This window comes from Melopsittacus undulatus, chromosome 13, assembly GCF_012275295.1.
Source record: "Melopsittacus undulatus isolate bMelUnd1 chromosome 13, bMelUnd1.mat.Z, whole genome shotgun sequence".
Classification (NCBI taxonomy): Eukaryota; Metazoa; Chordata; class Aves; order Psittaciformes; family Psittaculidae; genus Melopsittacus; species Melopsittacus undulatus.
In genome coordinates, this window is record NC_047539.1 from 7,293,205 (window position 1) to 7,314,805 (window position 21,601).

At 39.9% G+C, this 21,601-nt stretch overlaps 1 protein-coding gene across 1 annotated transcript in view; it reads right to left on the reverse strand.

Moving 5' to 3' along the window:
- NF1 (neurofibromin 1) overlaps positions 1–21,601 on the reverse strand; it is a 70,082-nt gene that overhangs the window by 30,795 nt on the left and 17,686 nt on the right. The window contains exons 13-36 of the mRNA XM_034069098.1: positions 19,285–19,419; positions 18,607–18,720; positions 17,872–17,951; positions 16,460–16,583; positions 15,911–16,054; positions 15,243–15,489; positions 14,848–14,921; positions 14,650–14,733; positions 13,633–14,073; positions 13,056–13,195; positions 12,563–12,685; positions 12,074–12,157; positions 11,346–11,462; positions 10,608–10,789; positions 10,291–10,502; positions 9,515–9,676; positions 9,156–9,259; positions 8,185–8,320; positions 5,189–5,251; positions 3,119–3,277; positions 2,204–2,301; positions 1,929–2,075; positions 1,680–1,826; positions 1,453–1,563 (exon numbers count right to left, since the gene is read on the reverse strand). Coding sequence (XP_033924989.1) covers positions 1,453–1,563; positions 1,680–1,826; positions 1,929–2,075; positions 2,204–2,301; positions 3,119–3,277; positions 5,189–5,251; positions 8,185–8,320; positions 9,156–9,259; positions 9,515–9,676; positions 10,291–10,502; positions 10,608–10,789; positions 11,346–11,462; positions 12,074–12,157; positions 12,563–12,685; positions 13,056–13,195; positions 13,633–14,073; positions 14,650–14,733; positions 14,848–14,921; positions 15,243–15,489; positions 15,911–16,054; positions 16,460–16,583; positions 17,872–17,951; positions 18,607–18,720; positions 19,285–19,419 — 3,428 coding nt within the window. The remainder of the gene's footprint in view (positions 1–1,452; positions 1,564–1,679; positions 1,827–1,928; positions 2,076–2,203; positions 2,302–3,118; positions 3,278–5,188; positions 5,252–8,184; positions 8,321–9,155; positions 9,260–9,514; positions 9,677–10,290; positions 10,503–10,607; positions 10,790–11,345; positions 11,463–12,073; positions 12,158–12,562; positions 12,686–13,055; positions 13,196–13,632; positions 14,074–14,649; positions 14,734–14,847; positions 14,922–15,242; positions 15,490–15,910; positions 16,055–16,459; positions 16,584–17,871; positions 17,952–18,606; positions 18,721–19,284; positions 19,420–21,601) is intronic.

The following is a 21,601-nucleotide window of genomic DNA, read 5'->3' on the forward strand; positions in this document are numbered from 1 at the left end:
ATGTGAATCCGGTGCCACTGGGTTTTAAAGACACTGCTCAGTCACTCTGTGTTAAATACCAAACCATCTATTCCCAGTGACATTCCTTTTTCCAAAACCACCATTTAGCATTTCAGCACAACGTTCAAAACACCCAAAAAAGGTCTGGCACACGGTGCAACAGCAACACACTGCTTCTGAAAGGTTAAATTGCTGCGGTCTGAAGCAGTAACTCAGAGGTCTGTGTTCCTATTCATTAGCTGGGGATCAGCTTTAAAACCCAATGGCAGGACTTCAGGATCAATATTTATTGATCATTTTTTAACAGTGTAGAGATTAAAGCCAGAAGAACACTGGCTTCAGAAGCCAGGTTGTTGCCCAGGAAACAAAATGTGAAGAAAAAATGACAGAAGGAATTAAATTTCACAGCACAAGAAGGGTATAAACTGATCCAGAGAGATCAGCAAAATGACTCAACAATGTCCTAGCAACAAGATCTCAATCTACGCCCCCAAAAAACCCCACCAAGAAACCCCAGCCTGCTGCAAGCCCTCAAACATCCTGGCAGCTCTGATCCAAGCGGTCCTTCCACATTTCACACCTTTAAACACAATGTCAGGCTCAGAACCACAAGACAAACACCACAAATAGGCACCACTTGGCCACATCCATCTTAGTAGGAAGGATGACAAAGGACCAAAGATGAAGATGGAATAACTTATTTCAGGCAAGCCAGAAGATGAAATAGTTGCCTATCATTTTTTATGAGTGCTATTTCCCTGTGTGATCAGCTCCAGTAAACTGATAATTAAAAAGTACCTTGCAGTCCTTAGTATTTAATGTTCTCCTTTCCTAATTTTACACATATTGTCTCAACAGGCGGCTTCTCTTCTGGATGTGTTTCACAGCCAAATTTCAATGTACACCCCTAACACAACAACACTGTGATTATTGTAGTTGCACTCAGCAATTAGTGACATGATAAACAAGAGGCATCCTTCTTTATCATCTACACACTGGCTTTATTGGGGCCCATTAGTGGCTTGCCCAGACTTGGAAAGGTTTACTCTCAAACATCTGTGTACAAACAGTCACCCAGTGAGCTGGCACCTTTTTCCAAGGAATATCAAACACCCAAATCCCAATCAGCATTTCATGATGCTAATGGTCTTGTGCTATCTCAGATAAGGATGCAAACCAAAGAAGTTGAATTATCTGTAAGGGAAGGGCATGAAGATATCGTCCTTTTAACCTCATAGTTCTCATCATAAACAGCCCTTATGCATGATTATGAAAAGCAGATTCACCTGCACTTGATATTCGGCCAATGCAGAAATCATACTGTCACCAAAATGTGACAAATCATCTGTTTTCAGATTGTTTGTTACTAAGCCGAGGCCCCATTCTTACATACACTTGATGCTTTTGACTTTACACGCTTATTCCAGACAAGAAAGGTAGAAGATTGCTTACCGCCGAGCAATGTAGTAGAAGACAGGATTGCCAGCTTTCGATGTCCCAGCTTGGTAGAAAATATTTAATGTTTTCAGTGCTTTGAACTCCTCTTTTTCATGTACCTGATGCCTGAAAAGGAACACATTGACATCAGCTTCAACAACAGCCTTGTAAAAAATAACTATAAAAAAAGAAATCCCAAACCCTCTTTATTTGCAACTTTTAAGTCCACACAAACTCATTACCTCGTCATGAACTCTTCAAATTTGGAACTTGTGAGATTTAAACTGGACCAATGGGTGTCTGCCACAGGTTTGTGCTCAGGAGGACCCAGGTAGGCAAGAAGAGTGGCCATCTTGTCAAAAGGTCGTCTTCCAACAGCCTTGTGGTCCCTAGGAACAGCGCGTTACTTAAAAGTCCTTCTTTATTCATACACACACATCTACAGTTGCTTCCCATCAGCCGCTCCCTTTACCATGGGTATGAAGACTCACCTGTTGCTGGAAAGGTACTGGCCAATTTTCTCCTGGTTATTCCACAGCAGCCTGTGCAAAGCCAGTACGTTGCCATCGCTGATGAAAGACAGGCTGTGATTGACAGTGTCACTCGCTGGGCAATCAGATGCAATATCAAGGAAGAACCTAGAGTTCAAAACCAGTAATAACCATAAGCATGGCAAGGAAATCTGCCAACAGGAATCAATGTCAGTTAAAAGGCTGGAAGAACATTACACCCAACACTCTCTGTGCCAGTTCCCCCAAGGCCTTACCTTCGTGCTGCATCAAAATTGCTTTTTACAAAATCATTAAAAGGCCTCATATGTTCTTCTTTTGTAAACAGGACGTGGTTGGCAATGCTCTGAAGAATCTACATCATAAAAAGATGGTAAAGAGGTTGAATGTATTAACTGTTGTGGTAGTTAGTGTAACTTCACTGCCAGAAATACTCATTTTAACTTGCTGTGAAACCTCAGGACAAGAAAAGACCAATATGCCAAGAAACTTAAATATGTTCATCTGCAAGGTATTTTCTTTCACATACTTTTAAACACTATAAATCTATTTCCCTTGTTTATAAACCTTATTTGGGTTTAGATCAGGAAAATATATCACTTTTCAAACCCATTTACTATATGTTAACTATTTCTTCGGGAAATGGTGCCGACACATACAGGCAATGCCTATTTAAAGAAAACTGTAGCTTTGCAGCATTAAATGGGTGATATGCACAGAATTTGTACTCCATCATTCCACCTTTTAAAAAATTTTTACAGGAAACCCCACCAAACGAGATTAAAGATAGGAAAAATCACTTCCTTGGCACCAGTATGAACTTAACTGACAGCTGCCTGCTATTATTCTCACTGTGCTCCAAGTAACATTGGTTTCTGATCTGAAGCAAGGTGAGAAGCTCCAGTGAGGAGCAGAAGGCATTCTGTCACCTTACACAGCATTTTGGCAAAGCAGTTTTTTCCATACAGACTGCTCCCCATACTTACACTGCTGTGAGCTGCAATGTTAACATCATGACGTATAAACTCAATACGGACTCTGTGCTCTAAGTGAACTGGGTGGTTGCTACAAGCAACTACAAGTTTACCTACTTGCAGGTAGCCACAGTGGTCAAAGAGCACAACTTAACCAGGTAGAACAAAATGGCCAAACAAAACCATTCATTGATTCACCTTTGACATCAGTTTCAATCCCCTTTCAATTCTTGGTGGAGGCTTTTTATCTAAAATCCCTGCCTCGTAAGGGGAGACGATCGCAGGGTTGATGAACCGGAGGAACATGGCACTTCCGACGGCTCCGATGCTGTTCTGAGGGAACCGCTGACTAACCACCTATGAAGTGGAGAGTTACAAACAATATTGCTGCATTCAGGAAAAGGGAAAGCAAGCTGAGCAAAGCCTCGCGGCTAATCCAGCTTTTAGCACTCTTCCCACATGGACCAAGCTCAGTACATTTGTGCAGGGCTCTCCTGCCTTGACAGGTCTGGATCACAAGACAGCCAAATAGGGGCAACAGGGCACTAAATGGCTTTACTGCAGCTTTCACCCATCCTCCCTGCTAGGGTGAAACTGCTACAATAGCCACTGGACAAAGATAAGGTGTATTTCAGAGTTACAGACCCTTAATTCCAGCACCCTACCACAGTACCTGACAGTACAGCAGACAAACGCTGTATGCTCATACTTAGGCTGCACAGTCTTCCCATCAAATAGAGATGATTCTGTTTTACATTAGTGGCTCTTTTCTCTGTGTATTTATAATTTCAGCATTGCTGCAAGAGCCTCTCCAGCAGCCAGACCCATTGTAAAGCTTCAGGAGAATTTTAAATATCAGGGAAGGAGATCTGTGTAGAAATACTCTTCAGAACCATCACATCTCAACAGATTTGCCAAAGGAGGAAAGAGATTGAGCCAGAGCTGCATGGCCAGCGTTCTACTCTGTCAGCACTGTCCAACATCACCTAGTAGAAATTTGACAGAAGAACTACAGATTTAAAACATCATTCTTTGCTATCTAGGAAAAGAAAATAATCTGAAAATGTTGTAAGAAAAGAGAAATCTCCTTTATTTTTAGGATACCAACTATGTATTACTAAGAGGATGATCTATTCTAGATATCTTTCATTTGACTTTGGAAAGTTAAAGATAAGCTCCCTGATATTTTTAAATGTACTACATGTGGTTCCAGAAAGGCCCAACATTTATATGTGAATTTTCTTATGAGCAACAACAGTTAAGCAAAACAAGACAGATTCTACTTTTCACAGAATAAAATTAGCAAGCTTTGCAGTTTAGGTTATATTGTTTAAGACAAATAAAAACCAAACCCAATTTTACTGAAACACTTCAACATATAACTAGTGCAATCTCAAATCATGCTTCTTAAATCAGGTAAAGGCATTAGTATATAGACTATATAACAAGAATCACTTTGGTTCCATAGGAACTTCGTTCAGGTACCTTGTGTTGCAATTACTGATAATGTTCTCTTGTAAAATACTACTTTGCACACAGATTTTGCATTTAAACATGGTTATAATTCTGGTCAGTTACAGCAAAAAATAAGGGAGCATTTTAAAAAAGTCTGAATTTCCATTCTGCCTCTGTTTTACTCATACTTTTTATTTTCAGGTCACTGTCAATAGCTAAGTCTTATCTTTTAATGACACCGCTATCACTATCTATGTATCCAGTCTCTCTTGGCCAGCAAGGTGCTGATCCCAGGAAATCTGCTTTTCTCTGTAAATACATACAAGCGCTGAATTTTATTGCTCAGTCACAAGGCAAACAAAACGAAATGTATCAGAAACAAGTCATAAAAGGCTCTTTCCTTTTCAGTAATCCATATGCATTACTTGTTCTTCCCCAGGGAAGCAAGCTGCAGTCAAGTTATCTGCCAGAGTGTTAAAGCAGGCTCAGATTTTCCCCCAAACCAAAGAGAACATTTTTCTTCCGCATTTTTTGGTAATTTGAAGATGGTGGCAAGGGCAGAAGAACCAGAGTATTAAACACTAAGCAGTCATGTTAAAATGTCTCTTGTTTACTCAAATAGGCACACAGAGAATATTTTAAATATAACTTAATTCCAGTGTTAATTGAAATGAAAGCTATTTTGTGCCAGAATTAGTAGAATGATTTTACAGTGAGGTCAAATAGACTGAAGTGAAGATGTTCTGAACAAACAGCAAAAGGTTTCCGTTGTGCTTTGAAAGAAATGGCTAAGAAAAAGGTCTCCAAACTTACTGATTTTTTGTTTTCCTTTTTTTCTTTTACGGTAGCTTTATTCAGTAGAGAGTGGCAAGTTGCCTACAGAACAGAGATGAGCACAAACAAGTCACAGCACCAACTACATACAGCAACAAAAAACCAATGTTGACTTGTACATAAATTACACAGTAAAATGTAACAAACATAACCAACAGAAAATGAAATATATCAACTAAAGACTGATGATGGAGTTTTTATTCCACAGTTTTATTACATCTTATTTACAAAGCACTAAATACAAAACAAGCAAATGTTGCGTTTCAATCATTTCTACTATTTCTGGCTAGATTAAACGTCAAACCACATTAATGTGCTCATGATACACGATATTGGGCATTAAATGGTATATTCAGCTTTCAAATGTATTTCACCATCCCCAAATAGTGTTAATAGGAAAAATAGTAAAGCATTATACCTTTGAAATACATATTACTTTTAAAATAAATTTAGAGTTTTAAATCTTCCCAATGTTTCTCTGTGTGTCCTTCAATTTAGTGAGATCTGAATCGTCATGGTTATTACTACTTTGATAGCTAAACACTGCCACAAAACACTCTGTGGAAAAAGGAAGAAAAAAGCCAGCAGGGCTACATTAATTTATTATAGATTTCCAAATCAAGGTATCCGATTGTTTCATTGGTGCTTAGTTCTGCATTGCATCTAAATGTAAAGGAACCCACCAAGAAGCATCACATTCTCTCATTATTTCCCATCACGATTTGAGCAAAGCTACAGACCACCAGCCCTGGCCTCTGCTCCCCTGCACAGAGGTATGTTTTGGCCTTTGTGCCTGATCCCACATCCTCCCTAGCAGCTGTAACAGTGAATTAGCATCCCTAAGCAAGCAACACTTCTATCAACAGACAGCTAGCCATAGTGAGCAGTTTGAGAGCAATAGTTCAAATCACCTTTCGAATATCACATGGAATGGAACTGGAAGAGAATTCCTACAACTTTAGAATGTGACAGAGTAAAAAGAAAGGTGGGTTGGGAGTGTGAAAGCCAGCCAGGGCCAGCTCTGCTGCTAACCCAGCTACATTAAAGAGTTCCAATTTGTGCAGGACCTACTAATATTTAACCACTGGTGCCTCTGTCCAATTTCTGACTTTGTGCAAGCTCTACAGAGCTAGCTCTGAGCAGTCACATCCATTCTCTATCCACTGGCTACTGCCCTGGAAGCAAGTAGAATTTCCCTCTGTTAAGAAAAATCACATCTGTTTGTGGGGGTTTTATGAAGCATAAAGCACAAATCCTTTGAATGAGTTACTGGGATCAGGCTTGTTCATGACCACGTAACGCTCCTGTACATACGTTACCTGAGAATGAGCCAGGATACATCTGTCACAGTAACTGTTATATGATGTTCCCAGGTGAAAACAGGGCTCTGTTCTGGTAATGGAAACACCCAGTGTAGACCCAATATCCAACCAAATGAACCACTGCCATACTGTTACTACGCTGATTAAAATTAGCTACAAATCATTTACAAAACACACACATTTACTTTAATAATCCAAGTGTAAAAGACACTTCAAAATTCAGTCTCATTCAGACTTACACTATTGCTTGGGATGGAACACCTTCACCTTATAAAAATGAAGTCACCTTATTAAATTCACCTATTTGGTTCTTAAGATTAAAAATAGATTCATACTCACAAGAAGTAAGATTTCAATTGTACTTTCTTTCAGATAAAGCTCAGATTTGAGAGTACAGAGATAATTGCTACACTATTTGTATACAAATCTAGGTGTTACTAGAAACAGTAATATGTGTTGAAGCTGAGCATCAGTTAATACCACTTGTATATTTACCAGTAAACCATCTCTTTCAGGAACAAATTACCCTTGTTACCAATAAAAAGGAAAGCAAACAGCTTGATATGCTTCCATAGGACAACCCCTGGCCATGCCACTCGTGAGTACCTTTTAGGAATCCCATTTCATGTAGGAATTAAAAATGTTTTGCACAGAAAGAATTTATAGCAATGTACCCCTGAAGTGGAAATAAAGCTGATACATCCTAGCATATAAAAGCAATTCTAGGAAAAGACATAGGGATAACGTAGCATCAAGTAACAGAAGCAACAGCCAAGGTTGTGTGTGACATCTTCAGTAACAGCTCAAATACACTCCCAGCCAATGCCTGTGATACTGTGGCCATCTGAACTTGAAGGAAACCAACCTCACCCCTCATTTCCCAGTTTAAAACAAAAATAAATCCTAACAAACAAAAATCACCAAAAATCAACCTGAATCCAACCCCTATCAGGAAAAGAAACTGATGACACTAGAAGCCATGCAGACAACTTACACTGGGCACATCACTTACATGCCCAATTCATTCCAGCAGCTCATGATAACAAACCAAGATCCACAACAGTCACCACACACAGATCACTGTTTCTCACCTGGAAGGTCTGAGAATTACAGCAGTTGTATTTCTTAATACAGCTTCACTGTAAGAATACAACCAGACTGCCCTGGGTGGAATTTGTTATTGCTCACAATGAGTTCACACAGCTCTGATTATCTCTTTTCCTTGCTTCACCTCAGACCTGAGATACAGACTCCATGGCTGAAAGGCCAAAAGCAGCTCTTCAGACCACTTAACTGAGACCACAGCTCAAATACAATGCTATGAACAGCTCTCCTCTAAGACCCTCCAAAAGGGAGGCAGCAGCAGTATCCCCCCACTGGCATTTTTAGCAGCAGCTAAATCCATCAGAAACACACAAAGAGCAGACAGACCTGTAAGCGTTCTGGATTCAGCAACCTGCTCCTGAGCTGCTACACACAGCAACAGGAGCGAGACAGAGCAGAGTCCCTGTGTTTAGATCCCTGCTATTTAACAAACAACTGAAAATAGCCTTCAACAATGACACAATGGCCCCAGTACTGGCCCAAGCTCCAAACTGCTACAATGACAAGAGCAAAGCCCAGGGGTTGGGCAGGCACCCAGTGCCAGCATACCTGGTACAAACAATGGCACACGCTGCGGAGCTGCGGTGGGAACTCGGAGGAGGAGTTAATGATGGCATGGAAAAACTTTTCTGTCATTTGCAAGAGACTCCTCTGGTTCTCCTCAAGGCTCTCCGTGGGCTCCAGCCTGAAACAGACCCACACATGTATGGCCAGCAACCAAGCGAATGATATCAGCTGTACTTATGTTTGGTAGTAACTTATTTCCAGGGTAAACAGAAATCACACAAAAGTTTCCATCAGTATTTTAAACCACAAATTACAAACATAAGGTCATTTAAAACTCAGCAACAACCAGGCAGCTGTAAGTGGGATTCTCTCACACTGTTCCATATAAAGACATGCATAACAGAATCCCAACTGATAACTGCATTATCAGTTTGATGATGGTTTCTCTGAGAGGAACTCTTGAGGTAGACACAGGTATTTGAGTTAACTATTAATAGAAGACCTGGCTTTTGGGAAGCTACTTCAAAGACAAATACTTAGAAGTTTTTCTGAGTTAATTCACAGCAACAGAGCAGCAGCTGTTGAATGCCAGTCTTGAAGTGACAAAAGAGAAACTAAAGCAAAAACACGACACACAACATGCATTCATTCCATCTTGCTTCGTAATTAACTCAATGACTTAAAGCAGATGCTTTCTGGTACTGCAGGAAATCCCCATACTGGTGGCTTAGATAAAAGTACAAAGTAGCAAATAGAAGAGGCCCTGCAAGAGCTCTCTATCTTCCTTATTCTCTCAGGGTGTAGAGGACATGCAGCAAAACTCATCCTGCTTTGCTGGGCAGCTCTGGGTATAAGGATTGCAGATACAATTATGTGTCTGGTAAAGTGAGGAGTGGAAGAGTATAACAGTATGAGAAAAGTATCAGCAATGAGGAAAAAGGAATCCTCTTATATTTCCAATGCCTGGGAATCACGCTTACAAATACATCTGCTCCCCCCCTTGAATCTCAAACCTTGTTGGATCCACCTCAAAGCTAACATGCTGCCATTCAGAGGATGTGATCACAGTCCTTAATAAAGGCTCCAAAAGCTTCTGCAGATACGTAGCACCATACACCTGTGTAGAAAGAAAATCCGAATGGGTGCCAGGTTAACTTCACAATTCACAGGAACACAATTCTGTGTTAAAAGAGCCTGAAAACACTTGATTTGCTTTGGCACAAGCCAGTTTTCTGTTAAACTGGTGTTTCTATATCACAGTTTCCCTTCTGAAACAGATCAATTTATACAGCGGTAGTTTTGTATTTTTAGATTACTAAACTCTTCCTGTTACTGAGGTGATCTGTAGCAGGAGGAAGATTCGATAACTTACCTTAAAACAGAAAGTCATTATTTTACTGGCTAAGCTGTTTCCGCGGAAAAGTGTCTGCATGGAATCTGCTAGCTCAACTTCCTTTGAAAACATATTCCAGAGGAGCTGGTAGAGCAAGTGCCGGGAATCAAAGAGTGTGACCAGGACACGAGCTAGCTCATCCTTAAAAGAAGCAATGAGATGTTAATCTGACTAGCAGTGAGCCAGGCCAAGTACAAAACAGAGAACCAAGACAAAAACACTGAGCAGTCTGTATTAATGCATTACATTTGCTAGAGTCTTGCATACAAATATCAAACTAAGCACACACAATCTCTTTAAATCTCTCCTATGCTACTGCCTGTCTAAAAATCTGCCTCATGATATCCAGTCATGCAAATTCATAATGGTTTGCCCAGATAGAAAAGCAGTTATTCTGCTACATAACAAAGCCCAATTCATCTTGCTAAAACCTGGAGGAGCAAATACAGTTGTTTGTCTGCATTACAGCACATACTATCTGTAATAAATAACCAGCCCAAACAAATGAATTTATTACAATAACTGTGTATAAAATTATTCCTAGGCATTAACTAAGAGTTTACTATAAAATGCAGCTTATAAGCAAGACCTGACAATTAGATCCAGTACTCTTCTAAAGCAGGGCTATCTATAATGCATGGTAGATCTAATCTCTTCAGCAGACTGTTGTTACACCTTTAATATTTGCATTATTTTTTATTTCAAGACTTAATATGTTCAAAAATGTAGGAAATAAAATGTGTGAATCAACTTACCCACTGAGAACAAGGCACCACATTGGCTAAAGCCATAGCAATAGGAAGCTCCCCCTGATCACCCATCATTGTAACCAATTCCACCAATCTCTCAAACCGATCTGCTAGCACTGTTTCTGCTAAGGTATCAAATTCTGTTCCCTGCTGCAGAATTTTGGTGAGGACTTCCATAAACGTAGCTCTTGTTTGGAGGTCTTTATGATAGCCCAGGCCTGATCAAAAAAACCCAGAACTACTAAGGAAGATGTAAAAATAAATGAAATACCAATGTCTTTATTATGTATTCATTTATACACAGTGATCTCTAACTACTTTACCTATTGAGTGCATAAGACCACTGTCCACATTTGCATTGAGTAAGTTGGACATAGCAAGGACAGTGCAGTGCCGGAGCGAGGCCAGTCTGCGAGACATCCCACGTTTCCTGCCTCCTGTTTGTGTGCTTTCATCTTCAACTTCACTGCAGTCATTGAGAAGGTTCATGAACAGTGTGAAGTACCTAAAGATAAAAAGCTGGATAAGTAAAATAGATCCTGCAAAGGCACCTCTCTGAAATGATGTGCATTCGGGAGCAAACACACAACAAGACTCTCTCCCCAAAAATCTCCTAACTGCTCCAAGTAATCTTTCTTGTAGCAGAGTCCAAACTTTCAGATGTGAGGTATCCACCAGAAGGCACTGTCCTAACGTGTATGGAAGTGTTCTCAAACCAAGCAAGTGAACTCTACATTTGTGCCTCTACAAACAGATGTCTTGTAAGAGATGTTAAGTTTCATGATAAAAACCGAATACCAAAGCAGGCTAGTCCCTCCAGGAATTAGGCATACACCTGCATTAAGCAGGAACAAACCAAATTTTAGCATTATTTTCTAAATGAACTTGTTTGCATAAACCCAGAAGGCAAGGATTTATGAGATGGGACACATAAGAGAGAACTGCTGTTCAGATAATAAAATAATCTCTGCTATAAGAAAAACCATAGCATGCAGTAAGTGCCATACAGTGCAAGTACTTCACGTCATTGTACAGAAAAATAGCACAAAGCCACTATTTACTTAAGAAATAACTGAGATTTCGCTTCCATCAACTCAACCCCATCTCCTTCTTCAGGCTGTAGTGGAAGCCCAGCAAGGAGAGAGACCACTGCTTCCATGCTTGCTTGGTCCAAATCTCTGAGAAAGAGAATTACAAGAAGCTGTGAATCAGTTCAGCAGAATTAGTCTCTCCTCCCCCTTGATAATTTCCCCATCCAGTACCAAGTCTTTTTCCTTATATATCCAACTGCAGGTGAAAAGAATCATTAAGAGTAAAGTTATTCTCGTAAAGTTCTGTCCATCAGGAAAACAGCTATTACATTTTGTGGTACAGGTTCAAGCACCATATCTCTTAAGGACAACTGCAACCCAAATTTGCCACTGAAAAAAACCCCAGTTAAGTACAAATTCAACATTATTATGTTTGATGATTTTATTCAGAGTGCATCATATGAAGTTACAGCAAAATAAAGCATTCAGTCCTAATGCTAAATCACAAAGGATATTAAAAGGAATTAAATAAACTCAAAGGTTAAACAAACAAAACAGAACCATAAAAAACTTAGTTAAGACTAGTACTAAACATAATTCTGCTGATGCTCTCCAAAACTTATGTTTCTGGCTTTTTCTTTCCCTTACAATTACTACCACTTATGGCAGTTCACATGTGCCAGCTCTTCTGTGGATATGAAATGCCACCTGAAACACTGTTACAACGTTAGGAACAGTTTAAGTGTATTCTTTCTTACCTTGTCAAGCATTTCACATCCTCATCTGTTGCTTGATTAGATGTTCCCATAACCCAGTCTGTCAAATACTCGACCATTTTGTTCCTGTTACATACAGATACATTGCTTTAGATTTGGAGGAGGTTTGGTTTTGTTTTTAAATGGCCCTTTCCTCAAATACACTCACTATTGCTGGCATCATTCTTAATCATCACAAGTTCAGTATAAACTGAATGACCACACACTGAAGATGAACTGATTTTGTTATACCAAGTAATTCCCCAGTCTGCATCACACGCATTTTTACACGGGTTTAGTATCCCCACAATCAGAATAACATTTTAACCCAGCACCAGGCTCCAAATTATTCTGAAGCCAGAGACAGGGAAACCATCCCTACAGCAGGAATAGGTGAGAATGGTTTTAGTTTATTTTTTTAACCATATAACCAAACACAATTACACTTGTCTACATTACACTGTCCCAAAAGATGCATAATGCAATACCTACCTAAATTTCATTTCTTGGCAAAAGGAAAGGTCATCTCTCCTTTCCATCATTACTTCTACTAACTGACAGAGCTTAGTTTTGATTTGAATTGCATGCACCAGATTTCCAAGCACACGCACATACCTGGAGAAAAAAGAAAAGGCAAAAAGAGTAACAAAATATTTAATGCTATTTCACACTCCAAGGCTCACACTGCTGATAAATCTCTTCAGCTCCATGCTGGAACCTGCAACCTGGCTGACCTAGCAGATGTGCATAATGACCCACCAAGTGTTTGGGCTACCTTTATTTCCCCCCTCCCAGAAAACCAGGCCCTGTATCAACTGAAGACAAGCAACAAATTTAATCTGGCCAAAGAATTTTTCTGTTGGTGTATGACTGGGCAGAAATCCACCCTTCAGCTGGTTTTTAACCACTACCACCACTGTACAGAAAGGAAACCAGGAATGCTACAAGAATTACTTTGCACAGGAAAGTGGACAGGATTTCTTACCTAACCAGATTTAGCATCATTGTCTCAATACTAGCTTGTCCAAGGTGTTCAGAGCTCCCTTCTGTGTGATTGTCAAGCAAATTCTTCATTATAGCAATAGTCTGCTCTACAAACTGGGTGTTGGTCTCAGTTAACAAAACCTACAGAAAGAAAACACTGGTCTTAGTTCTTTACACACACAAAAAAAAACGTAAAATAAAGGGTATTAAACATACTGCAGCATTGCAAAAATCTCATGTACAAGCGTTTTCTAGTTACCACTTAGCCAAAAGAATTCCAGTGCATGTCAAGATTAAGTATGTCCATACTAGCAGCCATAATGACTCCAAGAACACTCTCACAGATTCTGTACTCAGAGCTCACTAAGAATTCAAGAATGCTTTCAATTACTCCATGTTAACCATAGCTTGGAATCACAAACACAATAATTATTAATGCACACTGCAAAATTCAATGCCAATGCTTGCAGGTCTTTTGTACAAAACACCAATAGGTTTCAGTGTCAATTCCTAAGTGAAAGACATGACTGATGCTTTTAATCAAGACACAAACAAGGAAGAATATATCAACACTTTACCTGTCCTTGAGAATCAAAAAACTTGCTGATGGTGTTCTTCAGTTTGTTAAACAGCATTGGATAAAGTGCTGGACTCAACTCCAAACCCACCAGATCTTTAATGTTAGTCCGTATCTGAAGCCCCACTTTCTCGTGGTTACAGACCATCAGAGTCAATAACCGATCAATGAACTTGCTGACAGGAGTCTCCGTGTTTCCCTCGGTGGACACCATGGATATCATGGAGCCCTTGCGCTCATTGACCGGGCCCATGGGTGGGCTGTAGGTGGCCAGCCCTGCATTGCTGCGGTGCTGCAGGCACACTCCTCCCAGGGCACATAAGAACCCTGTCATGTTGATCCATTCCTGAAGAGAGTCTGTGTCAGACAAGTCTATGGAGCCTCCCCCACTGACATGCGACATTCGTCTCTTCACAATTGTCTTATGAAGACTTTCAGTAACCTGAGAGGGAATGGCAGGAGATGAAACCTCTTCAATTAATCAAAACCAACGGAGAGAGATCAGAAGTTTGAAGCACTCTGTGACACATCCTGCATTTACAATTCCAGGCTTTCTGAAGATTCACATTTTACAGCCTACCCTAACAGCAGAACAGAGATCTACACAGAGGCTCTGCTTATAAACAAGATAACAAAGCAAGGCTGAAAGGGACTGAATGGGCTGCCTGGTCAATCCCCTGCTCTGCACCAGGATAAAGTGTGTTTAAATCATGATAGGCAGCAGCTTGTTTAAAACTCTCCAGTGAAAGGGATTTCACCATCTCTCTAGTAGTAGTCCAGAGCTGTCACTACTCAAATTTTTAAGCTCAGCCTCCACCTTCCCTTACAGCAATTCAAGTCAAATTACTTCTTTATAAGTACAGTCAATGACTGCTTACAACTATTTTTCTGGGATACTTTCATAAGTCTGCCTACAGAGCTCTTTTTCTAGATTAAAATCCAGTTCCTTAAAATAAGCAAGCTTAAAGAGTTACTGTGAATTTCTAAGGGTTGAAACTATGGAAAAGTTTATAGTCACCTGCCCATCTTCCATTTTGGTCTTTGGATAGTTAAGGATTAGTTTTGTAGCTTGTTCCCATTTTGCGTGTGTATCCTCCCAGGCCTAAAATAAGAGGAAGATTGTGTCAAGAGTTAACTTCAAGACCACTTGCAGCAACAGTATTTTCTGTTTTGAAGAAATATGCATGCAAAGACTATGTCAACTCAGACAGGTTACCTCTGTGTTGCCTGCAGTCGGATGCTCAATACGCCTCAGTAATGCCATCACTCTCTTCTGAAGAGCTGCTCTCCCTGCAAAGGGGCACAGAAAATTCAACCAAGATTTTTTAAAACCCACCCACATCAATCATGAGCTTTTTAGAAGTAATAAAAATTAAATTATTAACAGAGGAACATATCCCCTTAACATGTTCAGGAAAGGATTCTTCTTGTTACACTTTAAAATCAGTCACCCAAGTTCCCTACTCTTTGTAGCAACTCCAATGACTAAGATATTCCAATGAAAACAGGAACAGCAATCCAATCAACAATCTCAACCTATTTAAAGCTAAAACACAAACAACAGTCTCATTACACAGATACAAAGGTATTTCACTGGTCCAGGACTCTTACCTGTTGACATCATATTGCTAACAGATGCGAACTCCATGAAAGTATTGTAGTTTGGCAAAAAATTATGCACAGAGACTTCATCTACCCCACATCTGATATCAGCTTCCTCACAGAGGTGCCGGAAACAGGACATTGCAACGAGCACTGCCTCGATGTCCGGGCTCCACAAGAACATGTACAAGGCGACTTCCAATTTTGTTTGGGCTTGGCGACAGATGGGAGTTCCACTGCAGGCTGCTGTGCTTTCCTTGGGAAACAGAGAATTCAGGATTTGGTAATACTGCTTATGAATATGGCACCTTGATTAAAATCCAGCCTTATCCAAACTGTTCTTTAAAACTGCTTATATTCTAGCAGAAACAAGCAATCCTAAACAAGATCAAAGCTCTTACATGCTGCTGCACGAATAAAGTGGCTAAGAACTTGCTCCTTTCATAGGGATAACCATGTACTTTGGAAAATCTATTGGAAAAGATCACCTTAAAAAACAAAATCAATATTTTTGCTCATAAAAAGATGTGCTAGAACTAGCAGCAAAACTAGGCTTAAGAAGCTTATCTGTCAAAGGGTATACCTTATCAGATGCTGGATTCTGTGATCCTTTACAGTACTGCACACAGGTTTTCCTCCCCAAGTGTTAAAAAGAGTTATTATCATATCTCACTTACCATGGAAGAATTCCCTTTCCCTTTCCTGAGGGTAGCTCCTGGAGTACACCGTATCATCTCTTCATGGTCAAGAGAAATTTGACCAGTTCCACCTCCAGAGACATCGTAAAGGAAGAGGAAGTGGCAGGAACTCCTGTCTGACTGCTGTGAAGAGAGAGAAGAAAACAATAAATCAACATGGTTTTTGGATGGATTTCAGGAAGGAAGAGCTCTTCACCATTTACACAGTACTTCTCACGCTGGTGCTCTCAGGGACTTAAAAAGTTACCCACATTAATGTATCTTAGAATGATATTTCCCCCTAAGAACTTACCTGGAGGGTCGTCTTCAAAAAACATCACCTTGAGGTAAGCACAAAATGCCTTTGCCTCCTGAAAGCCCTACAGGCTTCTTGGGCTTACTCTACAGAATACATGCCAACATAATGATGATTTAGATGTAATTAAGTCTGAAGAAGCCAAGCTCAAGAGTATTGTACATTTTATTCTATACATTGTATCTGAGCAGAAAAGCAGGAACTGAGAGAGATAAATGTTACCATTTCCTTACTTTGTTTTTTAGAAGGAATTTGTTCCTACAGATGAGAATCTCTCGCAGCCATTTGAGGATTTCTGTACTGCTCAGCATCTGATGACTAGTTAGCTTCTTGCAGATATAAAAAAGCATTTGTGAACTGCAGCAAAATGAAATTCAACATTAGCTTTATAATCTAGCAACATTTGAAGATATTATTACATTTTACATAGAAATAGGCAATTAGCACAAATATCCTATACATATACTAGCATCATTTTTACAACGTATAATAGATAGAAGATAGGTGTGTAGTTTAAATGAGAAGCTCCCCTGTGACCCTTCCCACCACCCAGCTGCCTCTCCAGCTCCCTAGAGGAAGTTAAGCGATTTGGGTACTTGTTAGAAGTCTGGACTCCAGGGCTGCCGCTTCAGAATCATCCACTTATCCCCAGAACAGATATAGCACAGACAGTGGCAGTACAAGTTTACCTACACTGCTCTGACAACGTGTCTCAACTCTGTTCTGGAAGGAACACATCTAGGGATGTTCCTTCTTCATATCCATTCAGGCCTCACACTCTCTGTTAAAACTGCCAAAGGGTCCAAATTAGTGTCAATTTTAATGGGTGTTTCCCCCAGCCCGAGCAGCACAAACTCATTCCTGCTGCTAGGAATTAGTGTCAAGAGTTTCAGTTATTGCCCATCTACACAGGGCTCAGCCCCAAACCTATCCCGTAACAAGCCCCTTGAGCCACTCTCAGCAGTCATGCAGGCCCATTTGCTGATGCTGTAAGAGTTCCTCCTAGGCTGTTGCTCCCTTTCTTCTAACTCAAACATCAGTACCAACTAGATTAGATCACCAAATTACTCTTAATTATTCAGCTCATGCAATTCTTAGCATTCTGAGCTTACAGATTCCTAGTTTAGAACTTAAATTTCCGTTAATATTCCCCAAGAAATAACTGCAACAGCTGCTGTGAAGTTATAAAAAGTTCTTTAAATACAAAGGGAAGACAAATGGAAATCTTGGGTCAGGGGAAGCTACTACCTTCTTTAGGTGAGGGCTTCAGAGTCAATATCAGCAAATCCACACTTACAGAACCAGCATAAACTCACTCAGCGCCCCCAAGCATGAAACACAATTTAAACAAATAGCAAACACTTGAATGAGGGGTAAAAGTCTCTGCCTTTCCAAACTAATCATCATTTGGGCACCTTAACATCAAGCTGAAGGGTCATTCTGTAAACCAGGAGAATGTTTCCTCTTTCATTTCTGTTAAATTCATATAGCATAAGCAAGATACTTTTCCATGAATACATGTAGCAATTTTGACTGCAGATTCATGCTGATGTTGCAGAGCTTCCCCAAAACACTCACAGCTATTTCAAAAGAGAAGACAAATCAAACCAGCCATTCTCTAATTCACACAAGTTAACTTACATACCTGATTTCCCAGAATGTCTCTATAGGTGCATCAGGATTCCACAGGTCGATGCTGTCTAACTGGTGAAGAACCAGCAAGGCCTAAATTCAAAACAAAGTAGAGCTTCACTTAAAAGGTAGAAATTTACCTTAAAGAAACCTTTTAAAGAATCAAGACTGAACAGTACACTGAAATCAAATTGCATAATGGCAGGAACTTTTCCATCTCTAAGCTCCTGGAAATGCCTGTCAGGATGTTACTACCCAACATCAACACCCACAGAGACTTTCACACTGAAAAGGATTATTCTTATACAAGAAATATTCTTGAATTCTACCATTAAACTATCAAGAATATGTATTTCATACATAGATAGGTAATATTGACACTATTTGCGACAATTCTTGTTGAAGGAAGGTTAAACAAAAAAGCCTTAATTACTTACTAAAATTCAACTATTTATACAAAGCTTAATAGCATGTAGGTAAAAGTTAACCCTCTTTTCAGTCAACTTGTGAAAACCTAAAGCATGAAAGATGGCAGTGGAGCACAGACACTATAGTGCATTTTTTAGAACAGGAATCTGAAGACAGCAGAATAACTTAACTGGCACCTCCCGGAAGACTTTTAGTGCAGGAGGCATTTAGAAAAGTATCAATCGAGACCAAACTCCAAAACAGAGAACTTCAGAGCTTCTGCAAAAGCCTTGATCTGCCTGTGCACCCCTCACCTGCCACGGAGGACACACTCTCTTACCTCCATGGCTTCTTGTGCGATATCTGGCATGCTGGACTGCGGAACGAGTTGCACGAGGCCTGTAATTAGCTCGGCCGTGCTCCCCTGTGTCTCAGGCCCTTGCTTCCTTGGATTCTAACAGCAATGGGGAAAGAAAGTTTAAGCTGTAAAACTTATTAATGACCAACCATGTTACTTTGAATGTAAAATATTTTAGTGACCAACCACTACAGCAGCATTCCTGTGACTAACCAGGCGATTCCTGGATCTTTCAGTGACTATGTCAGTTTGAAGCTGTAATACCCTGTGTCAGGGTGTGCATTCACTTTGACACAACTGAAATATTTAAAAATTAAACAGTAAACAGACCTGAGAAAAATGGGAGATCTAAGACCACATCTGTCCTTCTACTCAGTGAATGATGACTTGTTTTCCCCAACCTCTATTTTAGCTTTCTTCTTCTATTCCTCTCTCATCCTGTTCCCCTCCAGAGTTACAGGGCTTTATGCTCCCTTTCCTTGTGCTGCAGCTCTTTACAGTTTCTTTTTACTTTTGCCTTTTTCCTTTCAAAGCAGCGTTAAAACCCGAAAAGAATTAATAGGAAAGCATCCTAAGTGCCAGGTTTGTGAGTTTTGTTTGCATTTATTCAGTAGCTTCAAAAGTAAATTTTCCTATGGATGAGTAGTACAATGTACTTACACACAGCAGCAGCTTTGGATCTGCATGGATCAGTTTTACCAAGGATAACAGCAAGAACTTGTAGCTCCTGGTTTCCAGATCAGTAGGTTTTTCTTTAAATTTAAGGCTTGTCATTTTCTCCTTAAATGTAAGACTCTGACAGGAGGAAAACCACAGTCACTGTCAGTAAGGCAGGCTACACAGCAGTTGTAATGAAACATCTTAGAAATGTGTTGCTTTTATAATCCATAATTCATTAAGAACTTTGAAAATATCTAAAACTCACTCCAGTATAGGCACACAGCTTTCTCCTTAAAAATCCCCTTTTACACCTGCATACTCCATCCCTTCAGTATCTTTACAGTTTCCTTCTGAATTGCTCTAGTGAGCTGCATGTGGGCATAAGAAAAGTTTATGCATATGACAAATTGTGGCCAAAGAAAAATGGATAAAAGGACCAAAAATATTTACAGGGATTTTCTTTGGTCTAAGAAAGAAATAAAAGTAAATATTTCCAAGTGAGTTTGAACACATGGGAGGGCAGGGAACTCTCTTCCAAAGGCAAAATATTGTCTTTATATCCTGTCATCATCAGTCTGGATTTTAGTATTTTCATCTCTGCGATCTCTGAAAAATGAAGCTTTTGGTCCTCACAAGGTAGGCAGTGCATTGCTTCAGTGAAATAAACCTAGCTCCATCTGAAAAAGCAGTGAACTACTTCTGGACAACTTCCTTCTCCTTTGTGAAATGAAGGACATTTGGACAGCCAAGGTATGCACTGAGATTTCACATTAGGTATTCTGGTTTGACTCCAAGATGAACCATATCATGTTCTACTATTGCTGTATGGTAAGCGATTGCTCTTCCTTCATCTCAACCTAAAATAACTTGGATACATGGTAAACTCTAAAACCCACTATATATGTATGTGTGCGTGTGTCTGTCCACATATACACACATATAAATACATACATTAAAAAGGTAAACTTGTGTTGAGTGATCCCCAGTATGTCCAATTCAAAAGAATTTCATCTCTTCAATTACTTTACAGAATTTGTATTTTCATTAATTTCAGTCTTATACCAGGAGGGATTAAGATTGTATTTTTGCTTATAGGTACCAAAACAGTTACAGGACAGTAACTTGGATAAATAAATCCATTAGATATTCACTACAGGACAAGATACAAGGCTTTTTAAACACTCGGCTTTTTTAACTATCCTGTATAGTTTATAGTTTGTGAAGCTTGAACAGTAACTGTTCTTTTATTTTCACTGAACTTTATAAATTTTGAGCAAAAAAACCCCACCCAAATTAGCTGGAAATAATCCTCACAGTGACTGAAGAGATATGACATTGTATAACCTCATTATGATAGAACTATTATGATAGTTACTGTGAAAATACACAGAAAACCTATCACACAAAAAGCATCCTGTCAAGAAACTGGTTCCACACACGCCAAGTTAACTAACTCTCTCCTAAAGTTTAGTGTGCTACAGTGAAGGGAGTTCTGAGAAGAGGCACATGGCAAAAGAAGCCAACTTGTTCTGTGAAGCAATTCATTTACTTCACACAATCCAAACTAAAGCCTATGCTAAACAAAGACAGGGACATGACTGCTCTCTGCAGGTACAGCAAGGGGGTAGACACCAGTTTGAAGCTAACAGGCAACACTGGAACAAGAACAACGGGGACAAGTTAGACATAAATAAGTTTAGGCTGGAAATTAGATATGGCTCTATCCACCAGAGCAGGGAGATTCTGGAAGAGCATCGTGATGGAAAAGGGGGCAGAAAGTAAAGACCAGAACCAAGTGAAGGCTGTTACTCCCAGGAAGGACCTCAGCTGGTTGTGCAAGGGATCACCCTGCAGTTGCGCCAGGGGCAGTGCTGGGATCTCCTCCCATCCTATGTTCTTGTGTAAACCATTCTACCTTCTGTCCCCAGATGAAGTGAGGTGACTGCAGTGGTAACTATGCACAGAAAAGTCAGAGCAAGGGAGGGCTTTTCTGCGGTAGTTACGATGGGTCATACTTACAGCAACAGAGGCCCACTGCCATGCAAAACAGTGACTGGTTGGCATCTGACCATGTGAGCGACAGCAGGCAATAAGAACGGAAAATAAGAAGCAGAAGACAAAGCACCACCAATCAATGTCCGAGTTGCCATTACAAAACCCCTGCTATTTTCTCAACAGATGAATACAGACATGTAAAAAGCAAGTTAAACATGTTGTAGCTTTCAACTAAAGGTATTTTTGATCATTTGCTTTCATTTGAGAAGCCCAATAGGAGTATTTTCATTTGTTACATTTTAGGCCTTTTAAAACAACCAAG